The sequence below is a fragment of the Tachyglossus aculeatus genome, unplaced genomic scaffold (genome assembly GCF_015852505.1).
Source record: "Tachyglossus aculeatus isolate mTacAcu1 unplaced genomic scaffold, mTacAcu1.pri scaffold_115_arrow_ctg1, whole genome shotgun sequence".
Classification (NCBI taxonomy): Eukaryota; Metazoa; Chordata; class Mammalia; order Monotremata; family Tachyglossidae; genus Tachyglossus; species Tachyglossus aculeatus.
Genome location: NW_024044847.1, coordinates 269,050 through 293,326, shown reverse-complemented (window position 1 = coordinate 293,326; position 24,277 = coordinate 269,050). Strand labels below are relative to the sequence as shown.

Sequence of the window (24,277 nt, the reverse complement as noted above, 5' to 3'; positions counted from 1 at the left end):
TTCTATTTATTTAAATTAGTTCCTGCTTACCTGTTTTGATGTGTATATATTCATAATTCTATTTATTTATATTGATGGTATTTATTGATGCCTTTTTACTTGTTTTGATGTCTGTCTCCACCCTTCTATTAAGCCAATTGTGGGCAGGGATTGCCTGTGTTGGTGAATTGTACTATCCAAGCACTTGATATGGTAAGTGCTCAATAAATACTAATGAATTTTGCCCGCTGGTGCCAACCTACTCACTGTACCTCAGTCTTGTCTATCTCATCTCCGACCTCTTGCCCACATCCTGCCTCTGGCCTGGAACACCCTTCCTCTTCATAACCGACAGTGACCACTCTTCCAATTTCAAAGTCTTATTAAACTATCTTATAAAAACTCCATCTCCTCTAAAAGGCCTTCTCCGACTAAGCCTTACTGTCCTCTCCAACCACTCTCTTCCATGCCACCCTTGCACTTTCATTTGCTCCTTTTGTTCACCCCTTCTTCAGCCCCAAAGTGTTTTCAGCAATATCTGCAATTTTTTTATTTATACTATTGTCTGACTCCCTCTCTAAACTGTAAGCTCAGTGTGGGCGGGGACCATTTATACCAACTTTATTATATTGTACAAGTATTTAGTAAGGTGCTCTGCACACAGTAAGTGCTCAGTGAATACAACTGTATGAGATATGTAAATTATATATTACAAATTATTTATGTATATTAATATCTTTCAACTTCTCTAGACTGTAAACTCGTTGTGAGAAGGGAACATGTCTACCAACTCTTTTGTATTGTACACTCAAGTGCTTAGTACAGTGCCCTGTGAACAGTAAGCACTCAGATTGATTGATTGATGGCATAAGCTTCGTGGCCGTTATCGTGCACCACATTTCAGGACCTTTGATCTTTGATTCCCATCTTGGTATTTGATACTTGATATATATGCACAATACATATCTGAAACTGATGTTGGTTCATTTTCTTTCCTACACCTCCTTGAACACAGCTAGTGAATCAGACACCCTAAGAGATTACCAATGCCACCACAGTGACAGAATTCCTGCTCCTGGCTTTCTCAGAGATCCAGGAGTGGCAGATGGTACATGGTACACTGTGCCTTCTGGTCTATCTGGCGGCCATGACGAGGTATCTCCTCATCCTCGCCATCACCGCCCTTGACCAGCACCTCCGCACATTCATGTACTTGTTCCTCAGAAACCTCTCCGTTCTTGAACTCTGCCTCATCTCCGTCACCATTCCTAAATCCATTCACAACTCTCTGACTAATGACAGATCCATATGTTTCATGAGCTGTGTCCTCCAGGATTTTTTGGCTATTTCATCAGCTTTTACAGAGCTGGTCATCCTCACAGTGATGTTCTACGACGGCTACTTGGCCATCTGCCACCACCTGCGCTACGAGGTCATCATGAATCGGGGGGTCTGTCTGAAGATGGCCGCCGGTTCATTGCTGAGCAGGGGGCTGTCTGCTGCATTACACGCAGTCAGCACCTTCTCCTTCTATGGGTCCAGAGTTGTAGGCCATTTCGTCTGTGACATCCCCCAGTTACTCACCATCTCCTGCTCTTCTGACCTCCTCAGACAGGTGGTGCCCATCTACATCAATGTGACTTTCGACTTCTGCTTTTTCGTCGGCATCGTCATCTCCTACGTCCTTACCATGGTGACTGTGCTGAGGATGCCGGCCACAGAAGGCCGGTCCAAAGCCTTCTCCACCTTCCTGCCCCACCTCGTCTTCATCACTATTTTCCTCTCCATGAGGTTCTTTGCCTACATCAAGGCCCCCTCGTACTCCAGCTCAGTTGTGGACCTTCTGGTGTCTGTGTTCTGCAAGATGGTGCCCCTCCCGACCCTGAACCCCCTCATCTACATCCTGAGGAACAGGGACATGAAGGTCACAGTGGGAAAATTATTAAAGAGGAAATTTTGCAGAAGAGAGAATTCTTTGCACGTCTGCCATTTGGCTTAGATTATTCCCAGAGGCAAAATGCATACACATTTTCATCATTTGTTATCACCACACTTCATTCCTTACTATGTGCCAGGCACTGTACTTAGCAATGTGGTAGATACAAACAAATCAGGTTGGACACTGTCCACGCCCAAATAGGGCTCAGGTCTTAATCCCCACTTTACAGGTGAGGTAACTGATGCACAGAGAAATGAAGTGATTTATCCAAGGCCACACAGATCATAAAATCGTTCTAGGCAGGGAATACATTTATCATATTGTACTCTCCCAAATGCTTAGTACAGTGTTCTGCATGTAGTAAGCTCTCAATAAAAGAATTGACTGAGTGATTCACTTACTGACTGGCAAGTGGTGTAGCCGGAATTAGAATACAGGTCCAATGAACCTCCCAGGCCAGGGATCTTTCCAATAGATCATGCTGCTTTGTTGTACCCCAATTACCTCATCTTTAAAATGGGGATTAAGACTGTAAGCCCCTTGTGGGACATGGACTGTATCTAAACTGATCATCGTCTATCTACCTGTTTTGCCTGAGGAAGCGGAGAAGAGTTTGGGAAGCAGAAACAGCTGGAGCCTCTTATTAAGATTAAAGGCTTTATTATCATCAATAAGCAAAGCACTAAGTACTAATCAATAACAAATGATAAAGAACAAGAACAAGAGAGGGGTTCATGCATCACTGATCCTAATTCATCTGCTACATCCATGTCAACAACAGTTCACCCGGAGTTTCTAGAATCGGGAAAGTCAAAGGGGTTCATGCATCACCGATCCTAATTCAAGTGCTGCATCCAGGTCAACAGCAGTTCACCTGGAGTTTCTAGAATCGAGAAAGTCAAAGGGGTTCATACATCACCGATCCTAATTCATCTGCTACATCCAGGTTAACACTTCAGCTGAGAAGCCCCGGGACAGCTCACCCAGAGTCTCTAGAATCGGGAAATTCCCTGGGCAGTGCATCCACTCCCAGGTGAGGCTTCGAGTGAGTTCCCGGACTTTCCCAGTTTTATAGTCCGAGACAAACAACTTATGTAACTTAGTTTTGACAAGCTTTGGTTATTTTTGTATCTATGTTGACACAAGGGCCGTTGTTCCCAAGGGTCCGCCCCGTCCGAGGAGCTGGCCAGACTCCCGGAGCTGGGTGAGCCTCAAGAACAAGGACATCCTTTTTATACAATACTTTCACTTACGTGAGTAATCAACAGTCCTTTAACCCCTAACAAGAAATAGGTGTAGAAGTTATAATCATCCTTCACGGGAGTTGTAAACAACCCTAATCAATCCATTACACTACGCCAGTGTTTAATACAGTGTCTAGCACATCATAGGAACTTAAGAAATACCATTCAATAAATGCTATTACTACTGTTACAACATCATCATCATCATCATCATCAATCGTATTTATTGAGCGCTTACTATGTGCAGAGCACTGTACTAAGCGCTTGGGAAGTACAAATTGGCAACATATAGAGACAGTCCCTACCCAACAGTGGGCTCACAGTCTAAAAGGGGGAGACAGAGAACAAAACCAAACATACTAACAAAATAAAATAAATAGGATAGATATGTACAAGTAAAATAAATAAATAAATAAATACAATACAATAAATACAACAAATGCTGTTGCTGCTATTAATACTTATGATTTTTGTTAAATGTCTAGTATGTTCCAGGTACTGTTCTGAACACTGGGGTAGATTCAAGATAATCGGGTTGGACACAATCCCTGTCCCACATAGGGCTCACAGTCTTTACCCTCATTTTACAGATGAGGGAACTGAGACACAGAGAATTGAAGTGACTTGCCCAAAGTCACACAACAGACAAGTGCAAAGTGTTATTAGAACCCATGACCTTCTGACTCTCAGGCCCATGCTGTATCCACTAGGCCATGATGCTGCACTCTCCCTCCTGTCTTCCAACACTGACCCCAGTCTCATTCACTTACTCTCCTTGTAAGTGCTCAATAAATATGATTAATTGATTTGTCTCTCAGGATATTAGTTCATTTTGACTCTCCACCGCTGAAGCTTACTTTCATGGGGTTAGGTGGTGCAAAGGAGTCATCCGATAGAATACAGGGGATATTATCCTGGGAAGCTCCACCAAGCTGGACTCCCCAGTCCATTCTACTGCAGTGGTATTGTCCTTAGTGTCTCCGCAGTGCTGAACTCCCCTATTCCTATTACAACCCAGCCCACAGACTTAGTAAATGACACTGATTGAATGCTCTGTACACGCAAGTGCTCAATAACTACCATCAATGGATTAACAGAATCCTCTGCACACGATAAACACTCAATAAATAGCATTGACTGATTGATTGCGTACAATCTGATTTTTTCGGTATTCATTCATTCATTCATTCATTCAATCTTATTTATGAGCGCTTACTGTGTGCAGAGCACTGTACTAAGCGCTTGGGGAGTACAAGTCGGCAACACATAGAGAAGGCTCTTACCCAACAACGGGCTCACAGTCTAGAAGGGAGAAACAAACAACAAAACAAAACACGTGGACAGGTTTCAAAATGGTCAGAACAACATGGCACATAGCAAGTGTTACATATTATTATGATTATTACTGCTGTTTTTGTTATTACTATGGTAACCCTTTTGGGTAGGTAAAAGCGATTGTATTCTTGAGATATTTCAGGCCACTGAGATGTAGAAATGATGAAGATTCTCAGAGGATGAGGCAGAGGATAGAGCTGGGACTAGAACCCAGGTCCCCTGATTCCCATTATCCCCTGCTGCTTCCGTACCCCCTGGCAATTTGTCAACTCTCCTCTGAATGGGGCTCCAAAGATTGTTTTCCTGTGCAGGAGAATTGGCCTCGTGTGATAATGTCAGGAGGGATAAAACAGTCTTCTAGAATGTGAGCCCGATCTTGGGTAGGGACCGTCTCTATGCGTTGCCAACTTGTACTTCCCAAGCGCTTAGTACAGTGCTCTACACATAGTAAGCGCTCAATAAGTACGATTAAATGAATGAATGAAAACGAGTTGCTTCCTTACTAGTGTTGCCACGACCACCATGCGGACTGGAAGAAAGCCATGTCTATGTCAACTTAGCATCCAGGGGGGCAGGAAAAGAGGTTGGGATGCCGGTGTCATCCTAGCCACCAGTAAATGTGATCCTCCCACGGCCTGCCAATCTCCATCCAGATGGAACACAGCTAATAAAAGCAGCAGAGCATAGTGGATAGGGCACAGGCATAGGAGTTAGGTCATGGGTTCCATTCCTGGCTCTGCCATTAGCCTGCTGTGTGACCTTGGACAAGTAACTTCACTTCTTTCTGCCTCAGTTAACTCATTTGTAAAATTGGGATGGAAACTGTTAGACTCACATGGGACAGGCACGGTGTCCATCCCGATTTGCTTGTATGCACCCCAGGACTTAGTACAGTGCCCGGCAGAGAGTAAGCACTTAAAAATAACACAGTTAATAGTCTGCTTGAGGGGAGGTGGTGGCTTTATGGTGCTGGCCTTATAGGAGTGACTTCCAAATATCCTTCTTTAATATCCTTGTTTCTCTGGTTCAGTTAGTCAGCCCCAGAAGGATTCATTCCCTCTCCTCCCACTGCTTTGACATTGCAACTCTGCATTTGGTATCCCTTTTCTAAAGGTTTCATTAAGATACCGACAGGCAAGAAGTAGGTAGTCTCCAGAACACTGTTTTGCATCAATAAACTAACAGAAAAGATCGACACTTGACTCTTCCCCTATTTGACTGTAAGTTGCTGTGGGCAGGGAACACATCATATGCTTTTGTTGCACTTATTCTATTGCTTTCGTAATGTGAATTACAAACAGTAATGTGTATTACAAGTGGTGTGAGGTTTTTTTAATGGTATGTGTTAAGTGCTTACTATGTGCCAACCACTGGACGTAGCGCTGGAGTAGATAGAAGTTAACCAGGTTAGACACAATCTACGTCAAGCTTGGGGATAGTGGTCATAATTACTATTTTAAAGATGAGGTAACTGAGGCCCAGAGAAATTATATTGACTTGCTCAAGGTCACGCAGCAGTCAAGTGGCAGAGCCAAGATTGTCTCGTCTTGTCTTAAGCTGTTGAGTGGTCTCGACCCATAGTGACTCAACAGACACATCTCTCCCAGAATGACCCACTCTCCATCTGCAATCGTTCTGTGAGTGTATTCATCCAGTTTCCTTGTTAAAAATATGGAAATGGTTTATCATTGCCTTCTTCTATGAAGTAAACTTGAGTCTTCACCCTAGACTCTCTCTCATGTCGCTGCTGCCCAGCACAGATATGTTTTGCATTGTAGCAGATAGCCTTTCACTCGCTAGCCAGTTCCCAAGATAGGAATGGAATGGGTAGGCCTCTGCTTGACTCTCCCTCCCATAGCTGAGACTAGTAGAATACTGAAAACTCTCCAATACTGGAAACTCTCCAAATGTGATCCTGAGAGGGGGATCTCAGATTAGAGCTGAATAAAGACCATTACTACTATGGCAAAGCAGTGTGGTCTCAAAGAGAGAGCATGGGTCTGGAAGTAAGAGGACTTAGGTTCTAATCCTGGTTCTGCCACTAGTTTGCTGTATTACTTTGGGAAAGTCGCTTAATTTCTCTATGCTTCAGTTCCCTCATCTGCAAAATGGGGATACAATACCTGTTCTCCCTCCTGCTTAGACTGTGAGCCCCACGTGGGAACTGATTATCTTTTATCAATCCTAGGGTGTAGCAGAATGTTTGACACATAGTAAGTGCTTAACAAATATCATTATAATTATTACAGCTACTACTACTACCTTTTGTCACTTCTTGTTACCTCCTTCAATGCACACACCACTGATGGTAAAATTTATCTACAAGTGCTCATTTAACTGAAAAGGACAATGTAAATTCCACAGTCCACAGACCACATTGTACACACAAAAGGACAATCCCTGAATGTGTTGTCATGCTTAGTGTTTGCAGTGCTTGGTGCTGTTTTCTCATTTGCCTCCTTGTCTCTCATGCCTTACAAAGGTTTGTTTTGAAGAGAACAACTCCTTTCTTGATTGCAAGATTCTGTTCTGGTGTACCTACCTTCAGCAATGGACTCCCAGTTTCAGTTCAGATGCAATACTGTCTGAAGTTTGGCTTTACCGTGTCCTTAAAACATTTCTTCTGCCCTCCTTGTTCTCAGTTTCTCAATATTAACTCTCCACCTGGCAACTCTTTGGATATTCTGCTATTGTCCATTCTCCTCATATCTTCCATCTACTGTAGCTGTTTTAACATGAGCAGAGCTTTGATGCTCAGAGACGTCTTTTAAGTAGATTTTGAGAAGCAATGAAATCTGGGAGCCTGGGAAAGAACCTGGGCCTGGGAGTCAGAGGACCTGAGTTCTAATCCTGGCTTAGTCACTTGTTCGCTTTGTAATATTTGACAAATCGCTTCAGTTTTCTCTGCTTCAGCTTCCTCAGCTGTATAATGGATTTTCAATACCTTTTCTCCCTCCTACTTAGACTGTGAGGCCCTTGTGGGACAGGAACTGTAACCGATCTGATTAACTTTTATCTACCCTAGTGTTTAAAACCGTGTTTGACACATAACGATTACCTAACAAACACCATAATAAATAAACCTGCCATTAGGAACACTTGATGCTCAAGAGTTGATCCACACTTCTGCTTTGTTTTCCTCTTCAGGGAGAGACTCAGATCTCCAAGGAAATGAGCAATCACACAACGATTTTAGACTGTGAGCCTCCTCCCCCTTTTAGACTGTGAGCCCACTGTTGGGTAGGGACTGTCTCTATATGTTGCCAATTTGTACTTCCCAAGCGCTTAGTACAGTGCTCTGCACATAGTAAGCACTCAATAAATACGATTGATGATGATGATGATAACGATGAGAGAATTCCTCCTCCTGAGACTCTCAGAGGTTCAGGAGCTGCGATTGGTCCATGCCATCCTGTTCCTCCTGGTCTACCTGGCGGTCCCGAGGGGATGTCTCCTCATCATCTCTGTCATGGCCCTTAACCAGCACCTCCACACCCCCATGTACTTCTCCCTCAGGAATCTGTTCATCCTCGATCTCATCATCAATGCAGCCACCACCGCCAAATCCATATTCAACATGTTGACTGAAATGAAGTCCATCTCTTTCTTAGGCTGCCTCTTTCAGGTCTTCCCTTTGCTTTTCTCTTCACCTGCAGAGCTGTTCATCTTATGGCGATGTCCTTCAATTGCTATGTGGCCATCTGTCGCCCCCTGCGCTCTGATGTCATCATGGACCGAGGGGCCTGTGGGAAGATGGTTACTGCCTCATGGCTCTTTGGTAACCTGACGGCGGTGGTACACCCAGCTGACACCGTCTCTCCTTCTGTGAGTCCAATCACATCCATCAGTTCTTCTGTGATATTCCCAAGTTGCTCCTCATATCCTGCTTACAGGACACTCTCAGAGAGGTTGTGCCCTTCAACATGGGTATTGTTCTAGACTTCTGGTGATTTCTGGGCATCGATGTTTTTTATACCTGTATCTTCTCTGCTGTCATGAAGATGCCAGCTGTAGAAGGTCGATCCAAAGCCTTCGCCACCTGTCTGCCCCAACTTGCTGTCATAATACTTTTTCTTTCCACTGGACTTTTTGCCTACCTCAAGCCTCCCTCTAACTCCCCTTCTACGCTGGATCTGCTGGTGTCCTTGTGCTACAAGGCAGTGTCCCCGCCTTGAACCCCTTCATCTGCAGCCTGAGCAACAGGAACATGAAGGTGGCGATGAAGAGGCTTGTAAGGGGGAAAATTAACTTCTGTTCAGGGCCACCTGCACAGAAATATCAGTGGCTTTGCACAGTTACTGAAAATTGCTCAGCTTCAGAATAGTGACCCGTTTCAGTGTGTTCTGACTGAATCCACTAGCTTCTTGGAGAGCAGGAGGGATTCCACATCTCCCGCCAGGCTCTGGTGACTCTGAACGTTTTACTCCTCCTGGTTATCTGCTCCACCTCTTAATAATAATTAGGGAATTTGTTAAACTCAGACTATAAGCCAGATACTGTTCTAAGCAGTCTGTGTAGATATAAGATAATCAGGTCCTCACATGGGGCTCACAGTAGGAGGGATAACAGATTTCTTTTAATGGTATTTGTTTAGCTCATATTTGTTTAGCTCTTACTATGTGTCAAAAACTGTTCTAAGCTCTGGGATAGATACAAGTCAGGTAGGATCATCATCATCATCAATCCTATTTATTGAGCGCTTACTATGTGCAGAGCACTGTACTAAGCGCTTGGGAAGTACAAGTTGGCAACATATAGAGACAGTCCCTACCCAGCAGTGGGCTCACAGTCTAAAAGGGGGAGACAGAGAACAAAATCAAACATACTAACAAAATAAAATAAATAGAATAGATATGTACAAGTAAAATAAATAAATAGAGTGATAAATATGTACAAGCATATATACATATATGCAGTTGCTGTGGGGAAGGGAAGGAGGTAAGATGGTGGGATTGAGAGGGGGACGAGGGGGAGAGGAAGGAAGGGGCTCAGTCTGGGAAGGCCTCCTGGAGGAGGTGAGCTCTCAGTAGGGCCTTGAAGGGAGGAAGAGAGCTAGCTTGGCGGATGGACAGAGGGAGGGCATTCCAGGCTCGGGGGATGACGTGGGCCGGGGGTCGATGGTGGGACAGGCAAGAACGAGGTACGGTGAGGAGATTAGTAGCAGAGGAGCGGAGGGTGCGGGCTGGGCTGTAGAAGGAGAGAAGGGAGGTGAGGTAGAAGGGGGCGAGGTGATGGAGAGCCTTGAAACCGAGGGTGAGGAGTTTCTGCCTGATGCGCAGAGTGATTGGTAGCCACTGGAGATTTTTGAGGAGGGGAGTAACATGCCCTGAGCGTTTCTGGACAAAGATAATCCAGGCAGCAGCATGAACTATGGATTGAAGTGGGGAGAGACACGAGGATGGGAGATCAGAGAGTAGGCTGATGCAGTAGTCCAGACGGGATAGGATGACAGCTTGAATGAGCAGGGTAGCAGTATGGATGGAGAGGAAAGGGCGGATCTTGGCAATGTTGCGGAGCTGAAACCGGCAGGCTTTGGTGACGGCTTGGATGTGAGGGGTGAATGAGAGAGCGGAGTCGAGGATGACACCAAGGTTGTGGGCTTGTGAGACGGGAAGGATGGTAGTGCCGTCAACAGAGATGGGAAAGTCAGGGAGAGGGCAGGGTTTGGGAGGGAAGACAAGGAGTTCAGTCTTGGACATGTTGAGTTTTAGGTGGCGGGCAGACATCCAGATGGAGATGTCCTGAAGGCAGGAGGAGATGCGAGCCTGGAGAGAGGGGGAGAGAGCAGGGGCAGAGATGTAGATCTGGGTGTCATCAGCGTAGAGATGATAGTTGAAGCCGTGGGAGCGAATGAGGTCACCAAGGGAGTACGTGTAGATAGAGAACAGAAGGGGACGAAGCACTGAACGTTGGGGAGCCCCCACAGTAAGAAGATGGGAGGGGGAGGAGGAGCCTGCAAAAGAGACTGAGAATGAACGACCGGAGAGATAAGAGGAGAACCAGGAGAGGACGGAGTCTGTGAAGCCAAGGTCAGATAGCGTGTTGAGGAGAAGGGGGCGGTCCACAGTGTTGAAGGCAGCTGAGAGATCGAGTAGGATTTGGACAGAGTATGGGCCGTTGGATCTGGCAAGCAGGAGGTCATTGGTGACCTTTGAGAGGGCAGGTTCCGTGGAATGTAGGGGACGGAAGCCAGACTGGAGGGGATCGAGGAGAGAGTTGTTGTTGAGGAATTCTAGGCAGCGCATGTAGACAACTCGTTCAAGGAGTTTGGAAAGGAATGGTAGGAGGGATATGGGGGATAACTGGAAGGTGAGATGGGGTCAAGAGAGGGTTTTTTATGTTGGGAGAGACATGGGCATGTTTGAAGGATACAGTTCCTGTCCTGCATGAGGCTCATTTTCCTGAAGAGGGATTTGAGACACAGAGAAGTGAAGGGGCTTGTCCCAGGTCACACAGCAGGTAAGTGGTAAATCCAGGATTAGAATCCAGATCTTCTGACTCCTAGGTCCTCGCTCTTTCCACTAGACCAGGTCACTTAACTTAATCTGTGCCTCAGTTACTTTATCTGTAAAGCAGAGATTAAGACTGTGTCCCAGGTGGGACATGGAATGCGTCCACTCTGATTATTTTGTTTTTACCAAAATGCTTAGTACAGTGCCTAGCACAGAGTAAGGTAAGTGCTTAACAAATACCATTAAATTAAAAAGAACAAGCAATCTTGACAATGGGCAAGTCACTTAAGTTTTCTTAGCTTCAGTTTCCTCATATCTAAAATGTGAGTGAAATCTGTGAACCCCATATGGGACATGGACTCTGTCCAACCTGATTATCTTGTATCTAACCCAGCACTCCGTAGGAAACTCTGAAACGATGGTAAATCCAGAATGACTGTACAATGGGAAAATCAGCCCCAAGTGGGACAGGGACTGTGTCCAACCTAATTGACTTTTATCTATCCCAGTCCTTTGAGCAGTTTTAGACCCATAATAAGTGCTTAACAAATATCATTTTAAAAATTCCAGGAACAGAGACTGTGCCTGATCTGATGACATTGTTATCTACCCCAGTGGTTAGTACAGTGTTTGGCACATAGTTTAGAGAATACCACATCAGAAGCAGCATGGCTCAGTGGCAAGAGCACAAGCTTGGGAGTCAATGGTCATGGATTCTAATCCCAGCTAAACCACTTGTCTGATGTGTGACCTTGGACAAGTCACTTCACTTCTCTGTGCCTCAGTTACCTCATCTGTCAAATAGTGATTAAGATTGTGAGCCCCACGTGGGACAACGTGATTACCTCATATATGCCCCACCACTTATAACAGTGCTTAGCACATAATAAGCACTAAACAAATACTATCATTATTATTACTAATGAACAGTTGTTGAGCATGCATTGAGGTGACTATGGGACCTGTTGACATCATTCAGTCCAATTTGCTTACTGTATCGCAATCTCATCTATTTCACCTCTGACCCCTTGCCCATGCCTTGCCTCTAGACTGGAATGTCCTCCCTCTTAATAGTCAACAGACAATCATTTTTCCCACTTTCAAAGCCTTATTGAAAGTACATCTCCTCCAGGAGATCTTCCGTGATACAGCCCTCTTTTAATAGTAGTGATAATATTTATTAAGCACTTACTGTGTGCAGAGCACTATAGTGAACCATGGGAGATACTACACAGATGGGAATTAGATACAGTTCTTGTCTCTGAGGAGAGGGAAGGAAATTTTAATAGTGAAGTATGTGATGGTCGGTACAGGTGACTAACTCTTGTCCCCAACACCCTATCCCTTCTGCTTTACCCATTCACTTTAAACATTCCTCTAAGTAATTGATATTCACCCCGTCCTCAGCACCACCACACGCATGCACATTTCGAAAATTTATTCATTTCTATTAATGTCTGTCTCCCCCTCTAGACTAAAAGATCATTGCGAGCAGGGAATTTGTCTGCCAACTCTGTTGCATTGTACTCTCTCAAGTGCTTAATACAGTGCTTTGCACACGATAAGAGCTCAATGAATGCAAACGATTGATTGATTGATTGATTGATTGATTGATTCAGGGATCTTGGTAGCAGCTCCTCAGGGCCATTTTGGGGAGATGCACAGTGCTGCAAAGAGAGAGCACTTTCTTCCCTATAGACTGTAAGCTTCTTGTGAGCAGAGAATGTGTCCACCAATTCTGTTGTATTGTCCTCTCCCAAGTGCTTAGTACAGCAATCTGCACTCAGTAAGAACTTGATAAATGCGATAGATTAATTGATTCCCATGGGAGCAAGGGAAACAGAATTCCATTTCCCTAGGAGAGTTTCTCGGGGGTCTAACTATGTGAGAAAGAGGAGCATGGAGAAGAAGGGAGAACAGGAATTGAATCCTCATTTTACAGATGCGATAACTGAGGCACAGAGAAGTGAAGTGACTTGTCCAAGGTCACACAACAAGGAATTAAGAAGAGCCAAAATCCAGAGAAGTGAAGTGACTTGTCAAAGGTCACACAGCAAGGAATTAAGAAGAGCCAGAATTAGAATCCAGGTCCTCTGATACTTTCCACTCATTCATTCATTCATTCAATCACATTTATTGAGCGCTTACTGTGTGCAAAGCACTGTACTAAGAGATTGGGAAGTATAAATTGGCAACATATAGAGACAGTCCCTACCCAACAGTGGGCTCAGAGTCTAGAAGGGGGAGACAGAGAACAAAACGAAACATATTAACAAAATAAAATAAATAGAATAGATATGTTCAAGTAAAATAAATAAATAAATAGAGTAATAAATACATTCAAACATATATACATTTATACAGGTACTGTGGGGAGGGGAAGGAGGTAAGGCGGAGGGGGTGGGGAGGGGAGGAGGGAGAGCGGGAAGGAGGGGGCTTAGTCTGGGAAGGCCTTCTGGAGGAGGTGAGCTCTCAGTAGGGCTTGGAAGGGAGGAAGAGAGCTAGCTTGGCGGATGTGGGGAGGGAGGGCATTCCAGGCCGGGGGATGACGTGGGCCGGGGGTCGATGGTGGGACAGGCGAGAACGAGGCACGGTGAGGAGATTTGCGGCAGAGGAGTGGAGGGTGTGGGCTAGGCTGTAGAAAGAGAGAAGCGGGGTGAGGTAAGAGGGGGCGAGGTGATGGAGAGCTTTGAAGCCGAGGGTGAGGCCTACTCCTGATCCGTAGGTTGATTGGTAGCCACTGGAGATTTTTGAGGAGAGGAGAAACATGCCCAGGGCGTTTCTGGAGAAAGACGATCCGGGCAGCGGCGTGAAGTATGGATTGAAGTGGGGGGAGAGAGGAGGATGGGAGACCGGAGAGGAGGCTGATGCAGCAATCCAGACGGGATAAAATGAGAGCTTGAAAGAACAGATTAGCGGTTTGGATGGAGAGGAAAGGGCGGATCTTGGCGATGCTTCGGAGGTGAGACCGGCAGGTTTTGGTGACGGCTTGGATGTGAGGGGTGAACGAGAGAACGGAGTCGAGGATGACACCAAGGTTGCGGGCTTGTGAGACGGGATGGATGGTAGTGCCGTCAACAGCGATGGGAAAGTCAGAGAGAGGGCAGGGTTTGGGAGGGAAAACAAGGAGTTCAGTCTTGGACATGTTGAGTTTTAGATGGCGGGCAGACATCCAGATGGAGATGTTCTGAAGGGAGGAGGAGATGCGAGCCTGGAGGGAGGGGCAGAGATGTAGATTTGGGTGTCATCAGCGTAGAGATGATAGTTGAAGCCGTGGGAGCGAATGAGTTCACCAAGGGAGTGAGTGTAGATCGAGAACAGAAGGGGACCAAGAACTGACCCTTGAGGAACCCCTACAGTAAGGGGATAGGAGGTGGGGGAGGAGCCCGTAAAAGAGACTGAGAATGAACGGCCAGAGAGATAACATTAGATCCAGGAGAGGACAGAGTCTGTGAAGCCAAGGTTGGATAGCCTGTTGAGGAAAAGGGGGTGGTCCACAGTGTCGAAGGTAGCTGAGAGGTCGAGGAGGATTAGGATAGAGTATGAGCCGTTGGATTTGGCAAGCAGGAGGTCATTGGTGACCTTTGAGAGGGCATGTTCCGTGGAATGTAGGGGACAGAAGCCAGATTGGAGGGGGTCGAGGAGAGAGTTGGCGTTGAGGAATTCGAGGCAGCGCGTGTAGACGACTCGTTCAAGGTGTTTGGAAAGGATTGGTAAGAGGGAAATAGGGTGATAACTAGAAGGTGAGGTGGGGTCAAGAGAGGGTGTTTTAGGATGGGAGAGACGTGGGCGTGTTTAAAGGCAGAGGGGAAGGAACCAGTGGAGAGTGAGCAGGTGAAGATGGAAGTTAAGAAGGGGAGAATGGATGGAGAGAGATTTCATAAGATGAGAGGGAATGGGGTCAAAAGCACAGGTGGGCGGAGTAGCACTTAGGAGGGAGGAGAGCTCCTCTGAGGATACTGCTGGGAAGGATGGGAGAGTAGCGGAGAGCGTTGAGAGCTGGGCTGTTGGAGAAGGGGGGAGTAACTTTTGGGAGCTCAGACCTGATGGATTTAATCTTATTAATGAAGTAAGAGGCCAGATCTTTGGGGGTGAGGGAAGGAGGAGGGGGAAGAACCGGAGGTCTGAGAAGGGAGTTGAATTTATGGAAGAGCTGACGGGAATGATGGATATTGGTGTCAATAAGGGAGGAGAAATAGCTTTGCCTGGCAGAGGAGAGGGCAGAGTTAAGGCAGGAAAGGATAAACTTGAAGTTAACGAGGTTGGCATGGTGTTTAGACTTTCGCCAGCAGCGTTCAGCAGCTCGAGCATAGGAGTGAAGGAGGGGGACGGTTAGAGTGATCCAGGGCTGTGTGTTAGTGGTAAGACAGCGGCGAAGGGAAAGGGGAGCGAGCTAGTCTAGCTGATTAGAAAGGGTAGAGTCGAGAGCAGTAATCTGATCATCAAGATTGGGTAGAGAGGAAAGGGAGGCGAGGTGGGGTGTGAGGCGCTCAGAAAGATGGATGGGGTCAAGAGAGCGGAGATCTCTGTGAGGGAGTAATATAGATTTACAGGGGAAAGGAGTGTGAGTGAGGAGTCAGGTGGGAAGTCATGCTGCTTCTCTAGTCCACATAGCATTCTAATATGTGGGGACGATATCAGGGCTGAGGGCTGTGATCAGGGCTGAGATCAGAAGTACTCATGAGTGAAGTAATAAGAGTAATAATAATTATTGTATTTTAGTACCTACTATGTGCCAGGTACTACACCAAGCACTGTGGTGGAGACAAGTAAATCCGGTTAGACACAGTCCCTGCCTCATGTGGGGCTCACAGTCTCAATCCCCATTTTAAAGATGAGCTATTTGAAGCACAGAGAAGCTAAGTGACTAGCTTAAGGTAGCACAGCAGAAATCTCTTATTAGAACCCATGATCGTCTGGGTCCCAGGCCCATGCTCTATCTACTAGGCCATTCTGTAGCAACCCTCGTCATTTTTCCATGTCTAAAACCCATATCCTGGCCCTTGAATCTTTTTAACGACTCACAGCCTGAGGAATTAGTATCTATATCCAACTACCTGGTTGCATCCTTGAAGGGAGTGAATAGAAAAAAGGGATAACAGATTCTGAAGGAAAATAAAGACATTTTTCAGGATGCACAGTAACTTCAAACAATGATGACAATTATCATAAGGACTATTACTATTGGCATTGTTAATAAGCCATTACTCTGTGCCAAAGGACTGCATTGGAACAATACTAGTAGTCATAGTAATAGTATGCATTAAGTGCTCACTTTGTCAACTGTATTGTAATAATCTGGGAGAGAGTATTCAGGTGGGAATTAGACATGGCTCCCGGCCCTCAAAGGATTCAGATTCTAAGTATAAAATGGGGGAGAGGGGAACTTGTGAAACACGAAAATAGAGAAGTAATAATAATAATAACAATACTCATGGTAATTGTTAAGTACTTACGGTATGCCAAGCACTGTTTTTAAGTGCTGGAGTAGATACAACGTAATCAGGTTGGACACAGTTCTTGTCATTCATTTAATAATTCATTCAATCCTATTTATTGAGTGCTTGCTGTGTGCATAGAACTGTACTAAGTGCTTGAGAAATTACAACATAACAATTAGCAGACACATTCCCTGCCCACACCGCGTTTACACCACATGGGGCTAACCGTATTAATCCCCATTTTACAGCTGAGGTAACTGAGGTACAGAGAATTGATTTTTCCCAGGTCACACAGCAGACAAGTGATGGAGTCAGGATTAGAACCCACGTCCTCTGACTACCAAACCCATGCTTTTGACGGTAGGCCATGCTGCTTCTCATAATAAAAACCCTACAACAACATAAGAAAGTGACAGATGCATACCAATTAAAAACAATCAAAACAAAGAAGCAGCTTGGTCTAATGGAAAGAGCATGGACCTGAAAGTCAGAGGATCTGGGTTCTATTACCAGTTCTGCCATTTACCAGCATTTTGACCTTGGATAAGTCACTTTTACAGGCCTCAGTTTCTTCATCTGTAAAATTGGGATTAAACCCCACTCCATCCCACTTAGAACCAAGAAGCAGCATAGCCTAGTGGATAGAGCATGGGTCTGGGAGTCAGAGGACCTGGTTCTAATCCCCCTCGGACACCTGTCTGCTGTGTGACTTTGGGAAGGTCACCTCACTTCTCTGGGCCTTAATTACCTGACCTATAAAATGGGAATTAAAATTGTGAGCCCTATGTGGGATGGGGACTGTGTCCAACCCGATTCGCTTGTATTTACCCCAGCACTTAGAACAGTGCTTGACACAAAGTAAGCACTCAACAAATACCATTATTATGTTATCATTAGACCACGAAACCCATATACAATGTTCTGTGACTCAGTTTCCTCATTTGTAAAATGCAGATTCAATACCAGTTCTCCCCCTTACTTAGACCATGACCCCCATATGGGAAATGAATTATGTCTGACGATTACTTTGTAGCTATCTGAGAGCTTAGTAGAGCACATAGTTAGTGCTTAACAAATATCATAATAATAAAAATAGCAGTAGGGTCCTGAGGAGAGAGGAACAGAAGACTCCATTCAGACACAGTTCCTGTTCCACACAGGGTTCAGTAGCTAAAATGGAGGGAGATAAGATGTTTTATCTTCATTTTCCAGAGAACAAAACTGAGTCAGAGAGGTTATGTTGCTTGCCCAAGGTCCCGCAGCAGGCTAATGGAAGAGCCAGGATTAGAACTTGGGTCTTCTGGCTCACCCTTGCTCTTTCCACTTGGCCTCAGCGCCTCCCAAATGAAATAGGAGGAGAGGTTTTTTTTACATTTACTCATTCAATCATATTTATTGAGCACTTACTGTGTGCAGAGCACTGTAGTACGCATTTGAGAAAGTGCAATTCAACAATAAACAGACACAGTCCCATCCCACAGTGAGCTTACAGGCTAGAAAGTGGAGAAAGACATCAATAGTAGTGAATAAATTGGATGTGTGCATAAGTGCTATGGGGCTGGGTAAGAGGAAGAGCAAAGGAAACAAGTCAGGGCAAAGCAGAAGGAAGTGGGGAAAGAGGATAAGAGGGGTCTTGTCTGGAAAGGTCTATTGGAGGTGATGTGCCTTCAATAGGGCTTTAAACGCGGGGAGAGTAAATGCCTGTCAGATTTGAGGAGGAAGGGCATTACAGGCCATAGGCAGGACATGAGCCAGGGGCCCATGGCAGGACAGGAAAAAATGAGGCACAGAGTTAGCACTACAGGAGCAAAGTGTGAGTACTGGATTGGGGAAAGGGTAGTTAGGTGAGGAAAGAGTGAGCAAGGTGATGTAGTGCTTTAAAGTCAATGATGAGGAGTTTTTGTCTGATACAGAGGTGGACGGGTAACCACTGGAGTTTCTTGTGGAGTGGAGGAATATATCCTGAACGTTTTCGAAGAAAAATGATTGGGGCAGCAGAGTTAAGTATATACTGGAGTGGGGAGAGACAGGGGATTGAGATGTCAGCAAGGAGGCTGATGACGTAGTCCGGGCCTGATGCAATGAGTCTTTGCGTTAATGTGGAAGCAGTTTTGGCTGGGGAGGAATGTTTGATTTTAGGGATGTTTTAAAGGTGGGAGCTCGTTATGGGCAGGGACTGTCACTGTTTATTGTTATATCATGCTTTTACAAGTGCTTAATAGAGTGCTCTAGAGATAAATACAAACGAATGAATGAATGAATGACAGGATTTAGTGCTGGATTGAATATGTGGGTTGAACGAGAGAGAGGAATCAGAGGTAATGCCAGGGTTAGGTGCTTTTGAGACAGGAAGGATGTTGGTGTCATCTACAGTGATGGGACAGTCAAGGGTAGGACAGGGTTTGGGTGGGAAAATGAGTTAATTTTGGACATGTTAAGCTTGAGATGACAGGAGGACATCCAACTAGAGATGTCTTAAAGGCAAGAGGAAGAAGTCACTATGTGTCCTGGGGTTGATGCAAGTTAATCAGGTCAGGCAGGGTCCTTGTCCCAAATGGGATTCACAGTCTAGGTAGGAGGTAGAGGAGGTATGGGATCCCCATTTTACAGTTGAGGAACCTGAGGTCCCGAGAACTGAAGGGAATTGTCCAAGGTCATACAGCAAGCACTTGGCAGAGCTGGGATTAAAACCCAGGTCTTCCGACGCCCAGATTTGAGTTATATCCATTAGACCACCCTGCTTTTCAGGGAGATTTCCCCTTGAGGACCCTGCCCAGGGCAACCTTCATGTCTTTGTTCCTCAGGCTGTAGATGAGGGGATTGAGTGTGGGGGGTAGTATCGTATAGAACACAGATACCAGCATGTTCAGCAATGAAGGGGAATCAGAGAACATTTATAAGTTGGCAATAAATCCACAGGAGAAAAATATGGCTATCACAGTGAGATGGGGCAGGCAGGTGGAGAAGGCTTTGGGTCTGGCCTACGCAGACGGGATACTCAGTGCAGTGGACAAGATGTGGAAATAGGAAACCTCCATGAACAGGAAGCAGCCAAAATCCAACATGACGCTAATGCCTATCATGACCAATTCTGGCAGAATGGAGAGAGAGCAGGACATAGGTAATAGGTGGAGGATGTCGCTTAAGTACTGGCGGATTATGATGGAGTCACAAAAAGGCAAGAGAAAGATGTTAACGGTGTGTATGAGACAAGAGAGAGCTCCACTGAGACAGGAGATGGCGGTCATCTGCCCACAGGCCCCTCCGCCCATGATGACGTCATAGCGCAGGGCGTGACAAATGTCCACGTAGCGGTCATAGGGCATCACTGTGAGCGGGGCGATATCCAGTGAATTCAAAGTAGATTTGGGCAGCGCAGCCCAGGGAGGAGATGGGTCTATGGTCAGTCAGGGAGTTGTGGATGGATTAGGGGACGGTGATGGAGACGTAGCAGAGATCGAGGACAGACAGGTGCTTGAGAAAGAACTACATTCATTCATTCAATCGTAGTTATTGAGCGTTTACTGTGTGCAGAGCACTGTACTAAGCGTTTGGGAAGTACAATTCGGCAACATATAGAGACAATCCCTACCCAACAACGGACTCACAGTTCAGAAGGGGAAGACAGACAACAAGACAAAATGGGGGTGTGGAGGAGTCAGTCAAGGAGATGAGGAGATTCCCCATCAGGGCCTCCAGGTAGACAAGGAGGAACAATGCGGTGTGGACCAGCTGCAGCTCCCGGACCTCCAAGAATCCCAGGAGGAGGAATTCCAGCAAAAATGTGTGATTGGCCATTTCCGTAGAGGTTTTGTTGCTTGCCTAGGGAGAAGAAACAAGGGAAGAAAATGGAGGCAATGTTGACACTAAAGTGGAAGATGGAAGAGGAATCCAGGTTTCCAGCATTGCTTGAGGGCAGTTGCACCTAGCATAGGTGAGAAGTGGTGTGACCTATTGGATAGAGCTCAGACCTGGGAGTCAGAAAGACCTGGGTTCTAATCCCAGCTCCGCTCCTTGCCTGCTGTGTGACATTAGGCAACTCACTTATTATGGACCTCAGTTACCTCCTCTGTAAAATAAAGATTAAGACTGTGATCCCCATATGGGATGTAGACTGTGTCCAACCTGATTATCTTGTATAAACCTCCTCACTTAGTAGAGTGCCTGAAAGTCAGTGTTTAACAAATACTACAATTTTCATTATTATTGTTACATGGGATATCCCACTCCTTTGAAATTGAAGGAAAGAGAGTAAGTACAGAGGAAGAAAGACACCACATAATGGAATAAACACATCATCCTGGGATTCAAGTGACCCAAATCTAATCCCAGCTCTGCCAGTGGCCTGCTGTGTGCCCATGGATAAAACCTCTCTGGCCCTCAGTTTTCACATCCTTAAAATGGGGATAAGAAACCTGTTCTCCCTTCATCTTGGCCTGGCAACCCCATGTGATACAGGGACTGTGTCAGATAGGATTATCCTGCAACTACTCCAATGCTCTGGCACTTATTCATGATTTTAATAAATACCATCACTATTGATGCTATGATGGACTAAGACTGAAATGAAGAGCAGTATTACCTAATGGAAAGAGCTCAGCCCTGGGAGTCCGAGGTCTTGAGTTCTAATCCTGGCCCAACCACTTGCCTGCTGTGAGCTTTTGCCTGTCAATTTCCTTCTGTCTGCCTCTGTTCCCTTTTCTGAAAAATAGGGATTCAATGACTGGTCTCCCTTCTACTTAGACTGTGAGCCCAGTGTGGGATCTGATTAGCTTGTATTTACCCCAACACTTAGTACAGTGCTTGGAACATAGTAAACACTTAAAAATACCACTATTATCACTATTATCATTATTGTTACAGGGGATATTTACAAGAGCTGGGGGCATAGGGATGAACAGGAGTGACCAGAATGGTCTCTAGAAAATTGATTTGACACTTGCCCTTTTGTTGTCAGGGGTTCTAATCCGGGCTCCACCACTTGTCTGCTGTGTGACCTTGGGAAAGTCACTCTTAACGTCTCTGGGCCTCGGTTATCTCATATTTAAAATGGGGATTGAGATTGTGAGCCCCATGTGAGACAGGGACTGTGCCAAACCCGATTTGCTTGTGTCTAACCTAGCACTTAGTATAGTGCCTGGCATATAGTAAGTGCTTAACTAAAACCATTATTGTTGTTATAATTATTATTGTTATCGTTATTATTATTATCATTGTTGTCTCCCTCACTACAAAATAGAGAGGCTGGTGTAAGAAGGGCATAGGGAAGGGCACTGTCTTACGTCCCAGATGACACCCTGCTCACACTGCCCAGTTCCCAGCGAAGGGGCATGGTAGAGAGGGTGAAGGGGTACCAAGATGCCATCATGCCTATCATGACCCAGGTAGCAAGAAGGCAGAGCAGGAAACGGAGAGGAGGCACAGTGGCAGGGAACGGGTCTAGCAACTCTGTTGTAATGTAACCTCTGAGGCGCTTAGTACAATGCACTGCATGCAGGAACTGCTCAATAAATATCATTGATGATGATGATTTACTGTATGCTTCTAGAGGGCTAGTCACTGAAAAAAAAACATGAGATAGTACAGCAGTAGCAAGATGCATGTTTTCTACCCTCAAGGAGCTTACCATCTAACAGAAAAGATGCACAGAGAAAAATAATTCACAACAGTTAAAGCTGTACAATAAACAAAGATAAAGCAGCCCTCTTCCCCCCCAACCCCCGCAAAAAAACACAACTTCAGGACGAAACGGTTAATGTACTCAAATTAATAGATACATAAAATATTTTTTTTTTAATGTGGAAAAGTGCTGAATCTTGTCTCTTTCTCTTTGCTTTCATTGCATCCTCATTCCAAAGCACGGGCTTTGGAGTCAGAGGTCATGGGTTGAAATCCCAGCTCCACCAGCTGTCAGCTGTGTGACTTTTGGCAAGTCACTTAACTTTTCTGTGACTCAGTTACTTCACCTGGAAAATGGGGATTAAAACTGTGAGCCCCCCGTCTGACAATCTGATCACCTTGTAACCTCCCCAGCGCTTAGAACAGTGTTTTGCACATAGTAAGTGCTTAACAAATACCATCATCATCATCATCATCAATCCTTCCTACACACTCATCTCCCCTCCTCTCATTGTCCTTCCCCTCTCCTCTCCTCTCTCCTCTTCTTCTTACCTCCTCTCCTTCTCTCACCTCGTCTTCCCTTCTTTCCCTGGATTCTGTACCCTTCACTCTACAGAAACAGCCCTCTCAAAGGTCACCAATGACCTCCTTCTTGCCAGGTCCAACGTCCACAACTCTATTCTAATCCTTCTCTACCTCTAGGCTGGCTTCGACACTGTGGAGAGTATCTTTTTCCTGGAAATGTTATCCAACCTTGGCTTCACTGACTGTTTTCTCAAGTTTCTCCTCGTCTCAGTGGCCGTTCATTCTCAGTCTCTTTTGTGGGTCCCTCTTCTGTCTCCCTAAATATGGGGGTCCCTCATAGTTCAGTTCTGGGACCCCTTCTATTCTCCATCTACTCTACACCCACTCCCTTGGAAAACTCATTCTCTCTCATGGCTTCAACTGCCACCTCAATGCAGATGATACCCAAATCTACATCTCCAGCCCTGATCTCTCTCCCTCTCTTCAGTCTCGCGTTTCCTCTTGCCTTCAAGACATCTCTACTTGAATGTCCTCCCGTCACCTCAACCTTAACGTGTCTAAAACAGAACTCCTTTATCTTCCCACCCAAAGCCTGTCCCTGACTTTCTCATCACTGTAGATAGCAACACCATCCTTCCGGTCTCACGAGCCCATACCCTTGGCATTATCCTTGACTCCTCTCTCACAATCAACCCATGTATTCAATCCATCACTGAATTCTGTCTGTCCCACCTTCACAACATCTCTAAAATCCACCCTTACCCCTCCATCCAAACTGCTATCACATCAAAGCAATCACTCAACCTATTCTGCCTGGATTACAGCTTCAGCCTCCTTGCTGACCTCCAAACCTCCTGTCTTTCCCCACTGCAGTCCTTTCTGTACTATGCTGCCCAAATCAGTTTTCTGCAAAAACAGTGAGAACGTGCCACCCCACTCCTCGAAGAACCCATCTACCTCTGCATCAAACATGAAGTCCACACAATTGGCTTTAAAGCACTCAATGACCTTGCCCCCTCCGACCTCTCCTTGCTACTCCCATACTACCACCCAGCCCACACACTTCGCTCCTCTAATGTTAACCTTCTCACCGTACCTCGACCTTGTGTGTCTTGCCACTGACCCATCTCCTTCATCCTGCCTCTGGCCTGGAACGCCCTCCCTCCTCACATCCGACAGGCAATTACTCTCCCCGCCTTGACAGCCTTATTGAAGGTACCTCTCCTCCAAGAGACCTTCCCTGACAAGATACCCCCACCCATTCATCTTCTCCTACTCCCTTCTGTGTCTCCCTGACTTACTTCCTGCATTTTCCCTCCTCCCAGCCCCCCAGCACTTATGCACAGATCTGTAATTTATGTATTTATTTGCTTATATTTATGGTGGTCAGGAAATGTGTCTGTTTATTGTTGTATTGTACTCTCCCAAGAGCTTAGTACCGTGCTCTGCACACAGTAAGTGTTCAATAAATACTATTGATATGAATTGAATTCCTTCTCCTTCCCTCTTCTTTCTTTTCCTCTTCCCTCACCTCTCTTCTCCTCTCTCCTCTTATCCTTGCCTACTCTTCTCCTCTACTGTTCCCTCGCCTCCCCTATTCTCTCTTTTCTTCTTCTGTCCCTTCTTTTCTTTCCTCTCCCCTCCCCTTTCATCCTTTCCTTTCCTCTTCTCTCTTCTTCCCTCCTTCTCTACTATCTCCTCCTCACCTCCTCTCCTATCTTCTCCCCTCTCCCTCCTCCACTT

The 24,277-nt window shown here is 45.6% G+C and overlaps 1 protein-coding gene across 1 annotated transcript; it reads left to right on the top strand.

Moving 5' to 3' along the window:
- Nucleotides 1–1,126: 1,126 nt before the first annotated feature.
- On the top strand, nucleotides 1,127–19,201 carry LOC119922625 (olfactory receptor 14A16-like). The gene is made up of 6 exons (XM_038742343.1): nucleotides 1,127–1,672; nucleotides 1,790–1,846; nucleotides 2,865–2,951; nucleotides 7,645–7,696; nucleotides 8,655–8,728; nucleotides 19,139–19,201. The coding sequence occupies exons 1-6, from the start codon at nucleotides 1,127–1,129 to the stop codon at nucleotides 19,199–19,201; spliced, it is 879 nt and encodes a 292-aa protein (XP_038598271.1).
- The last annotated feature ends 5,076 nt before the right edge of the window (nucleotides 19,202–24,277 follow it).